At 36.8% G+C, this 18,761-nt stretch overlaps 4 protein-coding genes across 5 annotated transcripts; 2 read left to right on the top strand and 2 right to left on the bottom strand.

The window, feature by feature from the left end:
• The first annotated feature begins 302 nt into the window (after positions 1 to 302).
• On the top strand, positions 303 to 18,455 carry ING2 (PHD finger protein-like protein). Of its 2 annotated transcripts, XM_016306672.3 has the most exons (9): positions 303 to 779; positions 1,882 to 1,927; positions 13,555 to 13,685; positions 13,787 to 13,858; positions 14,034 to 14,263; positions 15,861 to 15,924; positions 16,544 to 16,800; positions 16,890 to 16,928; positions 17,932 to 18,455. In XM_016306672.3, exons 3-9 carry the CDS (start codon positions 13,640 to 13,642, stop codon positions 18,040 to 18,042), a joined length of 819 nt encoding a protein of 272 aa, XP_016162158.1. In that variant the 5' UTR covers positions 303 to 779; positions 1,882 to 1,927; positions 13,555 to 13,639; the 3' UTR covers positions 18,043 to 18,455. The 2 variants fall into 2 exon arrangements, with proteins under 2 accessions (XP_016162158.1, XP_088347860.1); XM_088491734.1 differs by lacking the exon at positions 1,882 to 1,927.
• Positions 3,840 to 6,047, top strand: LOC148562666 (protein FAR1-RELATED SEQUENCE 5-like). The gene is made up of 5 exons (XM_088490950.1): positions 3,840 to 3,917; positions 4,389 to 5,113; positions 5,267 to 5,670; positions 5,759 to 5,986; positions 6,043 to 6,047. Exons 1-5 carry the CDS (start codon positions 3,840 to 3,842, stop codon positions 6,045 to 6,047), a joined length of 1,440 nt encoding a protein of 479 aa, XP_088347076.1.
• LOC148562665 (uncharacterized) lies at positions 7,740 to 10,772 on the bottom strand. Its single transcript, XM_088491733.1, has 15 exons — positions 10,695 to 10,772; positions 10,542 to 10,607; positions 10,395 to 10,463; positions 10,245 to 10,319; positions 10,118 to 10,171; positions 9,875 to 9,961; positions 9,726 to 9,794; positions 9,579 to 9,644; positions 9,401 to 9,496; positions 9,212 to 9,277; positions 8,644 to 9,127; positions 8,470 to 8,556; positions 8,227 to 8,355; positions 8,002 to 8,136; positions 7,740 to 7,889 (listed from the first exon to the last, which is right to left on the bottom strand). The coding sequence occupies exons 1-15, from the start codon at positions 10,769 to 10,771 to the stop codon at positions 7,740 to 7,742; spliced, it is 1,710 nt and encodes a 569-aa protein (XP_088347859.1). The 5' UTR covers position 10,772.
• On the bottom strand, positions 11,308 to 13,243 carry LOC148562664 (uncharacterized). Its single transcript, XM_088492063.1, has 3 exons — positions 12,948 to 13,243; positions 11,807 to 12,082; positions 11,308 to 11,693 (listed from the first exon to the last, which is right to left on the bottom strand). Exons 1-3 carry the CDS (start codon positions 13,132 to 13,134, stop codon positions 11,338 to 11,340), a joined length of 819 nt encoding a protein of 272 aa, XP_088348189.1. The 5' UTR covers positions 13,135 to 13,243; the 3' UTR covers positions 11,308 to 11,337.
• Positions 18,456 to 18,761: the final 306 nt, after the last annotated feature.

Raw genomic sequence — 18,761 nt, 5'->3', positions numbered from 1 at the left:
GTTAATTTGAGTTACTATGGTTAATTGAGGATGTGACTTTTCTGATAAAATGGACTTTGGGGTCCAGCCCAATAGAGTTGGCTGACCCCTTTTGGTTACCTAGCAGAACTCAAAAAGGCAGGAGATTCTGAAAATCGGACCGGACGGGTCAGTCGGATTCATTCAACCGCAAATCAGCAATATTAACGGTCTAGTTAGGTATGTAAAACTGTTGATTAGAAAACCATTGAACTGGCCGGTCGAACCGAACCGGATCCCGGCCGGTTTACACAAAAACCGAAGCTCCGTCGTTTCTTTCTCCCTTTCTCCCTTCCTTTCTTTCATTCAGAAGGAAATCACAGAAACTCAGCCAAAAAACCCTAGCACTGTAAGCCTACACCACCGCCGCAAGGAGTGGCATACTGCCGCCGTCGGTCGCACTCAAATTTTGCCGGCCGTCCGTCTAGTTAGCTTCCCTCGTGCTCCAAATCTTCAACCCCTGTTCGCTGTCACCGATCGCAGCTGCTTCCGCGAGCTCGGCGTCCGTCGTCTCTGTCTGCTCAGCCACGCTTCCGCCGCCGTTTGTTTGTCGTTCACGTTCGCGTCCTCGTTCAGCCGTCGTCTTCGTTTGCGTTCTTCGCCGTTCACGTTTGCTCGGCGTTCACCGTTCGCGTTCCCTCGCCGTTCACCGTTCGAGTTTGCATTCGCGTTTGTCAGGAAGCCACGTTGCTCTGCTTCAAACTCTGCGACCAACCCGCGCGTTCCACCTAGCCGTCGAACTGCTCCCTTTTGTCGCCGTCGTGAGTTTCCTAAACCCGCCACCAGACAATACACTCACACCACCAATACTCTGCTCAAACTCTGCAACTTCTGATTTCTATTACAATAAGTAACTATTTGAATGGGCACTGGTTTGGATTTTTTTCATAGACTGAATTAAAGTATACAATAGTTGTGTTCTCTTCTCTATCACATTGATATTAAGCTTTGAATTCTCTTATTTCGTTCTAATTTTACCGCACTCAACATGTTTGATGAAATGCTTTAATCATATTTCTAGTTGGTTTTATAATTTCTTGCTTTTAGAAACTTAGTAAGTTGATTGCATGTGAAATTAGAATTATTGGATTTTAGTAATTAGGAAATTTTAGCTGCACAAATAGCATTTTTGCAGAAAACATATTAGCATGATGATTTCACTTGCATTAGTGTTCTTCTGGACTGTTATTGTGAACTTGTTAATTTGCTAATTGTTCTTGTGTTGTTGTTCTGTTGTTCTTCTGTGAATTTTAATTATTTCTTTTTGTTTTTGTTGTGATTTTCTGTTCTTGAACTTGTTAAGTTGATAATTTGTTAAATTGTTGGGCTGCTGTTGTTTTAATTTGCTAAATTATTAGGTTGCTGCGATTTAATTTGTTGGATTTTCTATTTAGGTCTTGTTCTTGTTTATTTGCTAAATTATTGTTGTGTATTTATTGTTGTCTTTGAGATTATTGCTGGATATTGGTGATCATTGATTTATTATATGCTTCATGTTTTCATTGTTTTCTTTTTCTGAAGGAACAAAAATTCTATTTTCATTGTTTTGTTGATTGTTTGTTTTGTTTCAGAAATCAATTTTTTGTGATCAATGCTCAAACTCTAAATGCTGTTCTGCTGGTTTTGCTGTGTTTGTTTTGTTTCAGAAATCAATTTTTTGTTATCAATGCTCAAACTCTGAATGTTGTTCTGCTGTTTTTGTTTTGTTTCAAAAATCAATTTTTTGTGATCAATGCTCATACTGTGGATGTTGTTCTGTTTTGTTTTAAGGCTGTGTTTGGAAGAGGTGATTGATTTCTGAGTGTTGTTTTGTTTTTGTTTTTGTTTTAAGGCTGTGTGTTGTGTTCAATTTTCATTTTGTAGGAAATTTTGAGGTATGTAAAAATTAAGAAGGAAGACTATTTTAACGGTATTACTCTGTTGATTCTGGTCTGCTACAAGCTTGAACATAGAATTGAAGAGAGAAACTCTTTATTATTTCATCATTGGCTTATTTTTAGCATTGCATATCATTGTAGTTTGTTTATTCATAGAATTAGTTGTTTATGATCCCCTTTTGAAGTAAAAAAATGTAGTAGAAGAGTGTTTAGAACCAGTTGCTTTATTCATTGAATTTTTATAGAATCAGGTGTTTATTATAAAATGGTTTTTCAGTTGAATCAAGATTGAACTGGTTGAACCAATAAATCAAAAAACCAATAACTAGAACGATTCAATGACCGGTCTGATTTTCAGAACCTTAAGGAGAAGATGTACAAAACACAAAAACTAATAGCATACAGGTGATTTTGATTATAAATATTATTTAGACAAGTTACTCAGCATTTATAAAAACATTTACCAAATACAATAACTGAACACACTGATGACGACTGTAGGAGTTTACCGTCGAAAATTTCCTACAATGTCTGAAAGATCCCGACTCCAATGCATATTGCATAGTTGAAGCCTAAAGCCTAAAACTTAGAACAAATTAAAGAAACCTAACCAAAAAAACTAAAACAAAAAAGCAACTATCCATAATAAGATCCATCATACATTCACATTCACAAATTAAAATCCTCGGCTTTGGACATGGTGGATGGTCTGGAAGGCTTGATTTGACGAGAGGCATTGTAATGAGAACCACCCTGGGACCGAGGCTTGCGCTGTATATCAAAATTGTTCTTCATCGTAAACTCATCAATAGTTCTTTTCTTCAACATTGAGTTCTTGATGGCAGTTTTAAGAAGTAGCATGTTGTTGGTAGTGTGCGATGGTTGTAATGTTCTTACTGATGGTAACAAAGACGGTGTTATTATTTTATGCCGTTGAGGAGGGTTAGTGTTAAGATTAGGAATAGGATTAAGATAAAGATTAAGATTAAGGTTAGGATGAAGATTCCAATGATAATTGTAGTTGTAAGCCAAATGTGCTTTGAATATTTTACATTCTTGAAGATGTGATGGTTGATTCATCAGCACCCATTGTTAAAGAGTTAAAGAGAGGAAATTGGTAGGTTGGTATAATGCTTAATGGAACACAAGAAAAAACGACAACTACCTTTGAATTCATTCTTCTCTTATTCATACCCCTTTGACAACGATGTTATTTAGAATTTATGAGAATGCATGTATATATATATATTGTAAAAGAGATAATTTTTTATCTTTTGATTCAAATTGATTAGACTTTAGATAATAATAAATCTTTGTATCCGATTTTTATGATACTAGTTTTAAGAAGATGATATAATGCTTTTGAGTAGATTTTTAATTTCTAGTTATCTAATCATCACAAAATTGGTTAATTAAAAAAAGATTTTGCTAGTTACATATGTTTTGTTAGTTAACATTATTACAAAGTTTTTAAGTTGATTTTAAAGTCATTTGATGAGATTTAAGATAAGATAAGATCGTCTAATTATATGTTCAAATTATTAATTCTTACTGGTGTTTAAATTTAAGGCTAATAAAAATTACTGAAAGTATCAGCTTAACAATTTTGTATGGCTTGTATGCTTTACAAGTTCATTAAACAATAAGATCAAAATATGCGCTGTTTTAGGTACGTTGATTACACGCGCTATATAACATCGCGCGTATATCTAACTACCAGATTTAAAATATTTCTTTCCCTTTTCGTTTTCGTTATTTTGAGATTTCGTTCTTCTTCTTCTCCCGCGTTTACCCTCATTCTTCTCTATTGTTCTTTTCTTCTCCTTTTCTCACTAGCATCTTCTTCGTTTAGGTTACCTTTGTCTCTCTCTGCAACTCGAGCTTCGTTTTCTATTTTTGATTTGTTGTTTTCCGAAATCAAAGTTTGATCTCGTTTTGAAGATAATGGATCATTCAACCTCAGATTGTCATCTGAATGCAGGCGAAGTGGATTATGAGTCAGAATCTAACGAAGTCCCTGAGGTTTGATTTACATAGGATTAGTATGAAATTTCTTTCAGTAATTTGTATAGCATTGTGTAGTTGAAAAATTGCTGAACATTGACTGTGAAAGTAACACGTTTACCTGAATCTGTCGATTCAATGTATTAGTTGTGATTAATTACCTGGAATTTGTAGCAGACGCTCGGGTGTAGATCAATTCTTGTTTGGGTGTATTTTAGCTAGAAGTGTGGGTGTATCTACACTTTACTGGTTTTTTGTTATTTTAATTTACTTGTTGTTGTTCAGCTGTATTATAACAGACATGATTAGGTGTGTTTTTAGTTTTTGAGATGGTGTATATCTGCATGCTGTGTATTTACAGTTTATGGCTTTAAAAGTCATTCTGTAGTTGAGTTGTTGCGGTTCGGGTGTATCGTATTAGACATGATTGGGTGTATTTGAATCATATCTATGGGTGTATTTACAGTTCTGACACGGTGTATTTTGCAGCCTCTCTCAGTTGTTGATGATGAGCTTGTTCCAAAGGTCGGAATGACCTTTACCACCCTTGAAGATGCTGGAAAATTTTACAGGAACTACGCCAAGGCTGCAGGTTTCTCTACAAGAGTTCGGTGCACAAATAGGAAGGGAAACGAGATTAAGAACCAACTGATTACATGTAGCAGAGAGGGAAAATGGAAATCTAAAATATCTCCGACCGAGAAGACCAATCCGACAGCCGGTCTAAACTGTCCTGCAAGAATTTATATACACACATTGAAGGATGTCGGTGCTTGGATCATTTCAAAGGTTGTGCTGGATCATTCACACCCCTGCTGTCCAAGCAAAGCAGAGATGCTCAAACAGCACAGGGAACTAAGCATGTCCATTCGTCGTACGATAGAGAATAACGAGGAGGCCGGTATCAGACCAAGCAAAACCTACCAATCATTTGTTGCGGCTGCCGGGGGTCACCGCGAGTTAAATTTTATCGAAAAGGACGTGAGGAATTACATTACCAGGGAAGTGCGGAATGTTTCCGAACAAGAAGATGCAAAGGAATTCGGGAAATATTTCTTAAGAATGAAAGAGAAGAATCCGAATTTCTTTTTTGAGCTCCAACTCGAAGATGATCAATCGATTAAGCTGGCTTTTTGGGCCGATGCAAGAAGCAGAGCCGCCTTTGAGTATTTCGGAGACGTCATTTCATTCGACACCACCTACAATACAAACAGGTAACAAACTGTTCCTGTTTATGATGCCAAATTAATTTATTTTTACGAATCCGCAGTAGAGGTGTATATTGGCTGTTTCATTGGGTGTATGCGAAGCATTTGTTAGGGTGTAGCTAATGATTTTGCATTCTGGACCATGGTAATTTGTTTCAGGTATAATTTGGTCTGTGGTTCTTTTGTCGGGGTGAATCACCACGGTCAATCAACACTTCTCGGATGCTCTTTGATGAAGAACGAAGAAATTGAATCATTCAAATGGTTATTTCAAAGCTGGCTTCGTTGCATGGGAGGAAACGCTCCGAAAGGGTTTCTCACCGATCAGTGCGCATCCATGAAAAGGGCTTTAGAGGCCTGTATGCCAACAACAGTTCACCGCTGGTGCATTTGGCACATCATGAAGAAGATTCCAAGCAAATTAAACGGGTACAAGGGACATGCCGATATCGAACAAGAAATGAGCCAAGTTGTTTGGAACTCTCAAAGCAAAGACTCATTCGATAGGAATTGGAACGATTTTCTGCTGAATTTTGGTCTTGGGGACAACAAGTGGCTTTCAGGTAATGTCTTTTTAAAATCTGCATCAAAGGTGTAAATTGCATGTTTTCTCGGGTGTATTTATAGACTGTCTTTGGGTGTATTATGCAGATCTGTACGAAGACCGTCACATATGGGTTCCTATCTATCTGGATCACCATTTCTGGGCAGGGATGAGAAGCACACAAAGGAGCGAGAGCATGCATTCATTTTTTAACAAGTATATCACCCGGAACAGCTCGCTTATTCAGTTCGTCAAACAATACGATAATTGCCTCGGAAGCAGGGAGCAAGCAGAGAGAGAATCAGATGCTGCAGATTTTCATACGGTCATACCGTGTGCAACCAAATCCTGCATTGAAGCTCAGTTTCAAGATGCGTACACTCACGCAAAGTTTAGGGAAGTCCAAGCGCAATTCAGAGGAAAGGCGAATTGCATCACCAGACTAAAGAATTCCGCTCTAGGCTATTCAGTATACGAAGTCGGAGAACAAGTTTCCAGCTCAATATTCAACAAGTTCGTGGTTACTTACGACTCGGTTGCAGCCGAGGTAAAATGCCATTGCTTATTATTCGAGTCGAGAGGGATACTGTGCCGTCACGCACTAAGCGTGTTAAGCTTCGAACAAGTAAGCCAAGTGTCACCGAGATACATACTGGAACGATGGAGCAAAAAGGTAAAGAGGCGACACACACACATCAAGAGCAGCCACGACGAGCCACTAATGGAGCCAAGAAGCAAGAGGTTCGACCAATTGGTTTTTCGTTCGCAAAATATATGCGAATTTGCCTCCGAATCGGAGGAGCTGACTGCAATTCTGCACCGTGCGTACGATAACGTCATGGCCGAGATGGAAGCATTAAAAGCCAAAAGGAAGGGGACATCTTCTTTATCCCACGAAGACGCCAACTTGGAATCCGTTAACGAGCTTCAAAGCCCGCCAAGGATTCGAACAAGAGGACGTCCAAAAAACAGGCTAGGTTCAAAGCTGGAGAAACAGATCGCAAATGCCACAAAGAAGAAGAAGACGAAAGTTTTAAGCGAGGTAAAAGTAATGTTCTTTAAATTTGTGGCGATTGAGTTTATTTTTCTCGTTAATAGTTTAGGTAATGTGTGTGTGTTATATTTCAGATAAACCTGTTTGATGCTGCATCAGCGGCGCATTCAAATTGCAGCCAATATCAAGGACACGTTATGAGTTATCAGTTCAGGGTACCAGCAGCAGGGGATAACTCGTTGGGTGTATAGTTTTACAGAATATGGGTGTAAAAGCACTGTTATTTTGGGTGTATTTTCGTTAATTCACAATTTAGATATAGACACATATATAGATATATATAAAACAAAAGCTGTAAAAATTCTCAGGTTATGGGTTTATATTTGATTTGATGTTTTTCTTCATATTTTAGTACATGTAATTCATACATTTTGAATACAGCGCAGACAGTTTGGGTGTGTATTTTATACAACCTTTGGTGTATTATTAGACTTGCGTTGGGTGTAGCAGTTTATAATTTGTGTTTATATATGCCTTGATTTTTTCCTTCATATTTTACCACTTGTAATACAGCTTTTGAATACATCACAGACAGTTTACCAGCACAGATAGTTTAACTATGGGAAAAAATATACATAGAATAGAAGTTGTTGATAAATGGCAAATATTTACATCATTTGTTAATTTACAAACTACCCAGCAGATGGATTACGCAGTTTCTATATCAGCAGAATTAATCTGACAAAACGGACTTAATAATATAGAGGATGGCTTCGACAGCCTTATAGCACTACTTTCTCTAATTGCCCGATCTCTCTGTGTATTCATCTCACTCAATAGTATCCGGGATGCGTACTCCACTCTATAGTGGTCCACCTCCTCCTACAATTAAAAAGTATATTCTTTTTAAACAGCAATATTAATTCAGTAAAGTAATACAGAGTTATATGGTTCTAAAGACAGTTACCTCTGGCCAATTATCCCATTGATACTTCCCCTTTTTGATGTTTTCCGGCTCAATTATCTCCATCCACTTCATAACGTACACAGCGCAGTCATAGCTGAAAACGAAGAAAATAAATTACAAATCTCATTTACAAAAGTTTAATGTTCAGAGTTACAAATTTATACCTTGTTTTTTGGCCAGATATTTTAACATATGGTGATTTAATTTCCTTCTCCCTCTCCCCTTTCTGAAGAGGTTCCCCGCCGGCATATGTTATCAATCTTGAAAATACGTATCCCTTAAATACGAAAACAAATCAGTAATACACCCGAATGAATGGACAAGATACACCCATTACAACTAACGAAATAGACCTATCTATTAAAGTAAAGAAGACAGAGGCAACTTACAGTGAATTTATTAATGTCCTTTCTCTCATCGGTGGGAGCCTTTTTGTGTAGCGGGTCAAGTATTTGACATTTCCGCTTTCTTGTATTTATCAGCCATAACCACCAATGCCCCGCGTAGCAGACAGGGGCAAAAATCTGAAGGATTGCCACACATGAACAGTGTGTTATTTTATTTTGCAAATAAGTAAATAAGCGTACTAACAAATTTAGCAAACGAAAACTTACATATGGGTGCGAAGTCAATTTTTTTCTATCTATGAAGGGAATGAAACTCGGGTAGGCTTCCACCCTGAATTCCTTTTTCGTTTTCGGTGATACGAATTCCCCGTTTGGGTGATCCGAAAGTGCCATGCACTGCAAGAATGGGAAACAAGAAATGAAATACTAAACTTACACCCAATCGAACGTGACAAATACACCCAAATCAATACAGAAAATACACCCGAAGTTCTTAGAAGTAACACTTACCACAATATCGGGGGGGAGACAGTATATTTGTTCTTGAAATCTCTTTTCATTTTTGTTGTTGAGGATGAGGCAGATGGCAGATACAATCTAGAAATATATGCCGAAATCAATTTTACATTAATAAGCATTGTAATTGACTTTGGTGTAAAAACATTAATCTTATTATAATATTACCTGAGATTCTATATCACTTTTTGCCTGGAGGGAAGCAAGGTGCATTCTCATCAAAATGTATTTTCCTTGGCCAATCAGAGTGCACATTTCCTCATACTCGTTAGTATTGCCATCTGCATCTTCCTTCAGTCTCGTCCCCCAGATGTAGCACTTTTGTTTCATATCATCCGTAATCTGATATAATCCCCGAGGAGTTTCAAACTTTGCAGAACTTTCTCCCCCAGTCTCCCTCTGAATTTGTGGACTTGTGTTTTTTCCCTTCGTCGCGCTGCTTGCTATTCTTTGGACCAAACTGTCCAATTGTTCTATCAAATTCGCAGCTTCTGGAGATTTTTCCCTTTCTGTCTCCTGCGTTGACGCCCCCTCCTGGCTTGAATCAGTCAATCCAAGGCTGAATGATGGCACCCCTGGATCTGTTTTAGGAACATAGGAAGCTGTCCGTGCCATCATCAACAGGGCAGCAGCGTCTTCTGCATCTGGATGACTGCGTCATCATGTATAAGAATAAGAATAAGAATAAGAATATACGGATGATAAGCAAAGATTGATTTTAGTCTGATGAACTTACATTTTAGTTGGAGCTGGGGGAACCGTCGGTGTGGTCTCTTGAAGTTGTTTGGGGGTTTCAGGAGTGCTGCACAGTTACAAAAAATTAATCACGGCGTAAAAGAAACTAATCAGGAACAATATACACCTAAACTGTTAGCTAATATACACCCAAACTCCAAACAAATATACACTCAATACTATTTCTTACGTTTCTGTAGTCCCTTCAATCTGTACCATAGGGGTTGGTTCAAAATCTATCTCAGTGGTTGTTTGGGATGCCGGCACAAAAACCTGAATCGGGACTCTAAACAAGAAGAAAAATGAAAGGTTAACAACGCCTTTGAAAATAATAAGGTTATAAGGTTGAATATTATTGTAAAACTCACATTGCAAGCGCTTCGGACGGTGTCTGTTCCCTCACAACCATCATATTCGAATCAGACGGACTCAACCTAAAATACACCCAAAGAAATTCAAGAAATACACCCGAACAATTCAAAAAGAAGACAGGCTTTGTTTTTTTGAGAACTTACATACTTGCAGTTTTTGCTTTTTTTTCCTGCCTTTTTTTTCTTGAATAAAATAATAAAGGGTTTTTTTTTCTAAAAAAAAATATATACAGAATTAGAAGTAGAAGGGTAATAGAAGAACAAAAGTAACAGTTATTTGAAAGAGAAATTACATGCTCTGTGACGGCTGGTTTACACTACTCTGTTCTGTGTGTCCTTGAGAGGAAGGAGCATCAGTTCCCAAGTTCACAGCCGGTATTCTAAGACAGATTTGATCCAAGCAACACAACAAAGTTAATATTCTAACTTATTAAACAACATACACCCAACTTGATCCACACAATACACCCAAATGGTTCCTCAAGACACACCCAAATCATGATAACAAGATTTTATTAAATAATAAAGCTTCTTACGTTTCAGACGACACATAGCGACCTTCTGTCGATCGCAGGTCAGGTTGGTTCTCGCTGCGAAACAAGAAACAATTATTAGCATACAAAACACAACAAAATATGAAATAGACAGCCCAGCAAGACATACCCCTCTGCAGCAAATTTATCAACGTTTTGCCCTAGCCATTCATCCAGTTTGTCACTTGATATTTCATATGTCTCACTACATTCATAAAAGAAGATGTTAACAAAAATAATTACGACGATAGACGGTAATATAGCTTACGAGGTACTGTACCCGTCAAAGTATTGGTCTTCTTTAGGAGGTGAATCCTCCACGAGAACTTTTTTCTTTTTTGGTTGTGTTCTGGGTGGAAAAAAAAGAGTACCAATCAGAAATAAAAAATTAATTTTATCACAGAATATTATGCAAAGAAGTGCTTACTTTTTTGGTGTTGTTTTTGTTTTTTTCTTCTCCTTCTCCTTCTCTGCAGGTGATGATTCTTCACTCCTATAAGTTAATAATAGACACTTCAGTTAATACACGAAATCTTTATAATGAAGCCAAAAGAAAGGAGTAATAATTTCAGGACATTACTCATCACTTTGTTCAGATTCAGATTCTGAATCAGAATCTGGCTCCTCTTGCCTCTGCTTTCTTTTTCTGGATTCCATTCTGGAAGGCAAACAGTGATTATTTAGAACATACTAAAAATATACCTAACGTGATCAACAAAATACACCCAACTCGAAAAAGAAATTACACCCAAGTATGGTACTTACTTTTTCCCCTTTTTGATGGGGTGTTTTCTTGCTGAATCCTCTGAGTCTTGTTGAGTCTCAGACTTAGAGGTAGAAGTGTCACTGTCAGTAGCTGTTTCTGTCTCCGAAGACGATGTTGGACTCGCCTTCCTTTTTTTTTGTTTTTTTTATTTCTTGTTTTTTTTCTTTTTTTTCTTTTTTTTTCTTTTTCTTTCATTTTTTCTCTTGCTCTTGTCTCCGCCATCTTCACAATCCCCTGAAACATGAGATATTTTAGCTAGCAGCATTCAAGTAAATAAAATACAAGCAACATATTATGTTTACTTACCAAAGTTTCTTCTCTTTCTGCAGTCATTCTTTCCACCAACTGCTCCTTAGTCCAGTTGGCAATCCAAGGCTTTGGTGGTCTTTCAGCCCTCTTCTTGCCTTTGTTTTCAAAAAGATGGAAGTATATTATCATGAGGGCAAAGAGGCAGCCATCAATTGCCTTCTTCTTCTTCTCCTGGTAGTCTGTGATGCCTTTGATCAAGAACGTCAAAACATGCCCCCCCCCCCCAGTTTCTCTCCGATATGCCGTCCATCTTAAAAATTGGGGCGAGGTGCACGGGCGATATTTTGTTTATCGTCTTTGGCAAAAGGAACGCCATCTGTATGTAGAGGATGAATATCCTCTTGAACATCAGGCGTTCCTCTTCGCTGCCAACGCCTATTTCCATCATTTCATCGGTAAGACTTTTGAGGGTCTTACCCTGGAATCTTCTATAAATTATTTTGTCATCATCAGAAAGTTGCTTATAAAGTTGCTTATACTCAACTTTCTCAGGAAACAGATTTCCTACAAAAAAGAAAACAACAAAGTATCAAAATTGGTTCAAAAACACCCAAGCATCAACCTTAAATATACCCAAGCATGAACTTAATATACACCTATAATTTTCAGCTAGTTACCTGTTGCATTGATGCCAAGCGCATCACCTATTGTCTTTGGTGTTATTTGGAAAGAACCATATCCTGTCTTCAGTCTGTTCTCCCCAAGTTTGAAGTTGTTTGCCAGTTCCCTTAAGAGTTGGTGATCCACCCTTAGAGGTGGGACGTGCATCAACCCACCAAATCCGAGATCCCTGACAATTGCCTTCTTCTCCTCAGTCATGTTTCTGAACTTATCACTCAGGAGATGTGTGGCACACTTAAGGTCTTTCGTTTGGTTTCTTGCTGCCATTTTGTCTGAAACAAAAAATACACACAAATATACACCCATTAGTAACAGTAAGATACACCCATATGTAAGAATCAGATACACCCATTGATAACAGTGAGATAGATATTATTTAGATACATTCATATATATCAGTCAGATATCAGTCAAACATGCTTCAATATCAAGCAACATTACAAGGTCTAATAACAGTAAGATACACCCATATGTAAGAATCAGATACACTCATTGTTAACAGTGAGATACACCCATTGATATTATTCAGATACATTCATATTTATCAGTCAGATATCAGTCAAACATGTTTCAATATCAAGCAACATTACAAGGTCTAATAACAGTAAGATACACCCATATGTAAGAATCCGATACACTCATTGTTAACAGTGAGATACACCCATAGATATGATTCAGATAAATCCATATATATCAGTCAGGTATCACTCAAACATGCTTCAATATCAAATTAATTGAGATATCAGTAAGATACACGCATATATGAGTCAGATACACTCATTGATAACAGTAAGATACACCCATATGTAAGAATCAGATACACCCATTGATAACAGTGAGATAGATATTATTCAGATACATTCATATATATCAGTCAGATATCAGTCAAACATGCATCAATATCAAGCCACATTACAAGTTCAAGCAGTATACAACCCCCAATCTACGGAATAAACCCCCAAAAATCAACAACAGTAGCAAGAGAACTTAGAACAAGAATGTAGAACGACGTAGAACTTAGAAGAATGACGTAGAACTTAGAACAGTGTAACAAAGAAGCAAGAATAATAGCACAGTAAACCCTAGAAGAACGACGTAGAAGAAAACTAAAATATACAGTAATCTTAATCAACTTACGTTGAGTGTTCTTGCTTCGTTTTCTCTTCAGATTCTTCACGGAGAGTTTGATGTTGTTTTGATGTAGGTTTCGAACAACGATTTGTATATTTTGAACTTTGATTTTTGCTCGAAAATGGGAGCGTTTCCTTGTTTTCGAAGCGTTTTGAGAAGTGGAAGAAGTGGAGGAAGTGGAAGAGTCTGCCATACGTAACTGTTTGTGTTGAGCGCGTGATTTTGACGCGCCATGTTATGCTTCCTTATGCGCGTGTCTTCGATTTGGGCTGGGCCAACTTGGATGCTTGGATACTTGTATGTGTAGCAGGCCCGTTTTGTATATATGTATGCGGCTGCTTGTTTTATCATCTTTTGATTTGGTCATTTAACAATTTTGAATGATTAAACTGAATTTGAATATCTTTAATAAAATCATATTTTGATTAGATTGGATTGTGTTAACTTTTATATTTAGTATTCGACTTTTGTAAGATTTCTCTCTAGAAGGTACACGTTTTTATATTTTCTGATTACTGAAGGGATTATTTTTCTGGGACGTCGTTTTTTATAAAAAAAATTACAGAACCATTGATACGACACCGTTTTACCCTTTTCTATCTCCCTCTTACAGTATCAGCGAAAGCTTTCTTCTGGTTCTGGGTTCCTAATTGAAAACCCTAACCCTCCTCACCAATTGCGAAGATCGTTCCTGCAAAATGGCAATTGCACGCACTGGAGTCTACGTGGATGACTATTTGGAGTGTAAGAACCTTGTTTGCCCTACCATTTTTTCTCCTAATTTCCTATTCTTATGTGAATTGTAATTTTTGAATTTTGCCGCTGAAATTCTCCATTTCCTATAGATGCTAGCACTTTGCCCGCTGAGCTTCAGAGGCTTCTCAATACTGTGCGAGAACTTGATGAACGATCCCAATGTAAAATCTTTTTTCTCAAAACTTTTATTTGTTTTAATTGTTAGTATGTCATTCTTATGTTTACATGTTTGATTCCATTAATGACGTTTAATATGTTTATATTGCCTTGCTCTTTGTTAAAGTAAAAAATTTCTTTGTTATTTTTATTCACGTTTTGTTTGTCTTTTGATGGAAGCTATGATAAACCAGACTAGGCAGCAAACAAAGGTGTGTATGGGGATCTCATCACATGGCTCTAAGAAGGGTAACCATGTCAGTGGCCATCATTATAATAACAATCATCATGCAAATGAGGAAGACGAGGCTGCGATTGAGAAATTGCGAAAGGAAATCGAGGCCAATCAGGATAATGCATTGAACCTATGTACTGAGAAAGTTTTGTTGGCACGGCAAGCATATGACTTGGTGAGAATTTTTCTGTCTATCTTTATTTCTTTAGAATTTGGAAAGAAGGGTTTAGTGTGAAGCACTTATCAACAAATGTGTGATTTTTCCCTTATCATCGATATTTGAAGGATTATTCCCATTGGATGGAATGCTTGAAAATGATCAATGAAGTTTACTCTTGTCATAACCATTATGCTAGGGCATTAGATAGGTGAACACTTACATACATATATACACATACATAACATATAAGTGAGGAGGATCCATTGATGCCAGAAGTAGAATTCTTAAGTTACTGTCAATCCTCAACCTTCAATTAAATAAAAATGATCTTGATTAACTCACTTATTCTCTTTTGGCTCTCTTACATGACTGTCCGTCTTATGCATTTTTGGTTCCCCTTTCACATATTTTATTTATGAATTTAATTTGGATGCACCATCAGTGTAAAGTAGTTTTACACGTGCATCCAATTACGTAACGCCGCATCAGTAAAAATAACTACCTTTCACATTGACTGCGTGAATAGTCATCTAAGAGAACGGATGTTATTACATGACTGTGTAAAACGTTTTACACTATCAGTGCATCAAAATTAAACTCTTTATTTATTCCCTTTCTTACATAAAAATAACGATTCAACATCCACTTGACTCTTATGTGGATTAATAATGGCACAAGTTTGAATAAAGATTCACAATTCAACCAAGTATTATTATGATACTGAATTACCGAGTATGCTGCTTTTCAGAAACCATATATATATATATATATGACATCAAAAGAAAAGAGAATGAACTCCTTACCAGAATAAGAACAGAACATATCATCTATGTCTAGAATCTAGATGATATTCGAATAGCCACTTAAAGCAAATAAATTTGAAAATTATTGATTCTGTATGATTAACACCTAGTCAACACTAAGAGGTTTCTCACTTCCTGTGAGTCATCATAGAAAACAGGTTTACATGTGCTATTCTGTACTCAAGGGCTACTAAAATCACTTGCACTACACAAAAATCTTGTACCATTATCACATTCAGCAGAGAGAATATATTTTCAGAGTTACTTCTGATTCTCCTTTTTTACAAGAAGCTTCATTTATGAAGAAGGAGCATATTGCTCTGGATGCTCCGTTTCAGCAATATTGCATGATAATGGATTATTCCAACAAAAAATAGCTCTTTTAACTTTAATAATCTGGCTGGTGATGATACCTTTAAGGTTTAAGATTTTCCAAAAGAATTCCTTATGCTTTTCTCGTCTGCTTTTATAAGTAGTCATCTTAGATAACATGCTGGACATTAAAAAGATTTCTATTTTTATTCGCTTCTGTATGTTACTGTACTTATTTTGAATACGCAACATGGCCTTTGGATGATAGCTATAAGCTTATAACACATTAAGCTTTGTGCTGGATGGCATAGTGAAGCTCTGGAAGTTGGAACCATCATGACGTGCATTTTACTTAATTTACAAGATCATGTGGATATCTTTATTTCCTTTTATTCTCTCTCTCTCTCTCTCTCTCTCTCTCTCTCTCTCTCTCTCATGTGAATAAGCAACACCATACAACTACATTTACCAGTTTGAATATTCTGTATTTTCTTCAGATAGATAGTCATGTCAAACGTCTTGATGAGGATTTAAACAACTTTGCCGAAGATCTGAAGCAAGGTAAACTAATATGATTTCCTTTCTGACTTATTTTGAGTGATGCATGGATAATTCATCCAAGGATAGTTACAAATAGTCATGTCTACATGCATGGTTTGTAATAGGACACAGCAATGTCATTTGTTCAGTGTAACCAATCCCACTTTGTAGAATAAGGCTTTGTTGTTATTTTCTGTTATTGATGAGTACAGGCAGTAGGTCTCGCTGCTATATTAATTTCAGTTAAAAATTTCAGTTTATAGTATCAAAAGTAAGACTGCAATGTATGTATTTAAAATGGAAGTAGGTATGCCTTAATTGATGCTACAAAGCACCTTACCTAAAAGTAAGTGATTCATCTAATGTTCGAAACAGTGGCAGTCAATTATGCCAATTATAATTATATTTGTGGTAAGAGAGTTTGGGAGAAAGTACATAGTTTTATGTTTTTGGATCTGTATAAAGTAATATGTAATGCACTAGCGAGAGACACTAAAAACCACGGGAATAATTGTTTTGTAATTCAGGAGACTTTCTAAAAACTGATAAAAATGTGTTACTTTACTTATTTTTTTAACATAATGAAGTTGTGATCTAGCAAATTTTCTTTTTTCCCCCCTTTCACATTTAACTTTATCAGAGGGGAAAATACCACCGGATGAACCAGCAATTCTTCCCCCATTGCCTATAGTCCCTAAACCTGAAAAACGCAAGCCCTTATATGTAACACCACAGTCAAAGAGGCTTGATTACAGGGATAGAGACTGGGATCGGGAGCATGATAGAGACTTTGAGCTAATGCCTCCACCAGGTAGCCATAAGAAGGAGTATGTAACTCCTATGGAGATGGATACACCTATTGATCCAAATGAGCCAACATACTGTGTTTGTCATCAGGTTCTAATTTGTTGTTCCTAATATATCTTGTTATCTGCTCAAGATGTTCTGCTAAGAAACTGAAGCAATTTGGTTCTCTGATTTTTTAGGTGTCTTTTGGTGACATGATTGCTTGTGACAATGAAAATGTAAGTTCATTTTGCTTTGCTCTCTCTTGCTCTATGTTTTGCTTTGCCTCTTTCTTTTTCTTTGGAGAAATCGGGTTTCCCCAAATATCCACATTTAATATAATGGTTCTTGTTGCTGCTTTGTTTTCTATTTAGGAATTTCATGGCTTCTTTTGTAGGCTAGATGAATAGCAACACTATGGCATAATTATTTACGAGATATTATCATATTATTGTCTATAAGTAAACATAAAAATGTGGTACCTCAGCGAAGGAGACGGCTGAGGAAGAGAGGTGAGGGTAGAGGTTGTGACAAAGAGGATAGAGAGGGAGTGTGGTGGAGGTAGAAAGGTGGAGGAAGGGGTGGCAAGGCAGAGGCAGCTAAAGGGAGGAGGTGAAGGGGTCTGAGGTAGGAGGAGGAGGAGCAGGGAGGAATGAGAAGGGTTGAGGAAGAGGCAATATGTTGGTAAAGGTGAGGGACTGAGGGTAGAGGTGGGATTTAAAAATTTTTTAAGGACAAGACTATAACAAAAAGCTGTTTTTTATGTCTCTGTGTCTTAACCTTTTATAAGAACACAAAATACATCTTAACGAATAAGCGGTGGACATTTGCCACTATGTCCATGTTTCCAGTGTACATGGACACTAACCAAACAGTACCGAAAAGATTACTTTTGTTGACTTTTTTTTTTCCCTTCTCCACCGTTTGTTTATTTGTTAATTATCACTCTGAGAATGTTTGCAAATAGTTCAATAGCTATTTCAAAAGAATGATAGTAAAGCTGCTGCCTGTATACATGCTGCATTGGATGATGGATGGATATATGAACATAAAGTAAATTTAAGAAGTCAGCATATAGGAGAGTTCTTAAAATCCTATATGAATATAAACCTCTGATTAGATGTTCAGTCCATGTTTGTAGCTAGAATGTGTAGCTTTTCCCTGAAAGATAAACGATGCAGATTCGCACACGACTGTGAAAGCTCTAACAATAATAATACAAATGTCTGTTTTTCTTGATAGTGCCAAGGAGGAGAATGGTTCCACTATTCATGTGTCGGCTTAACTCAAGAGACAAGGTTCAAGGGTAAATGGTATTGTCCAACTTGCAGATTACTACCACAATGCCAATGATAAAAGTTTGCTCTTATCAAATTGCATTCTTAAATAGTCAATTGATTCTTCAATGAATCTCCACTTCATGAATGCATAATTCTTTTAAGATATGTTGTGATTAATGGGGTTAGTGTTTGTTGCTAATCCCCTTAAACCCATATTAACCCTCTTCCCCCATCCTACTCAGACACGTGGGGTTTGAATTATATTTGTCTTCTAGTATATTGCTTGGCCATTTTATTTTAGGCAGAGTCCAACTTGTCTCTGTCATGCTATGTAGTATTATTGTATTGTATAAAAGTCCTCTAGAACTTGGGATACGTGAGTGATTCTTTCTAGATTTGAATTTTGGGGTATGTGAAATGCTGAAGTATAGTCCTGAATAACTGTTACAAGATATATAAATATGGCGCAAAATTCAATTTTTTGCACATGATGTTTCATTGTTTTGTTAGAAGGACGTCTAACTGGCATATTAATGCCTCCTACCTAACAGTCTTTTTGTTTGCAAGCATGATAGATAGTTGAATAAATTTTAGGTAATCTTTGAATTATGATGCCATGATGGTATGGTACATTTATTTATTCCTTATTCCTTTGTATTTTAATTTTGTGGCGCGTCTTCTAAATCAGCAAGACGAAAGATTCAAAAGCGGGAAAAGACTTTTATACCCTCTCCCCGACTAAACTTCCAAAGTGGTATTTTACAATTTTTACCATTTTAGTCTTTTAGATCT

The sequence above is a fragment of the Arachis ipaensis genome, chromosome B6 (genome assembly GCF_059453495.1).
Source record: "Arachis ipaensis isolate K30076 ecotype BB chromosome B6, ASM5945349v1, whole genome shotgun sequence".
Taxonomy (NCBI): domain Eukaryota; kingdom Viridiplantae; phylum Streptophyta; class Magnoliopsida; order Fabales; family Fabaceae; genus Arachis; species Arachis ipaensis.
Note: the sequence above shows the minus strand (reverse complement) of the source record. Positions and strands in the feature narration are given on the sequence as shown.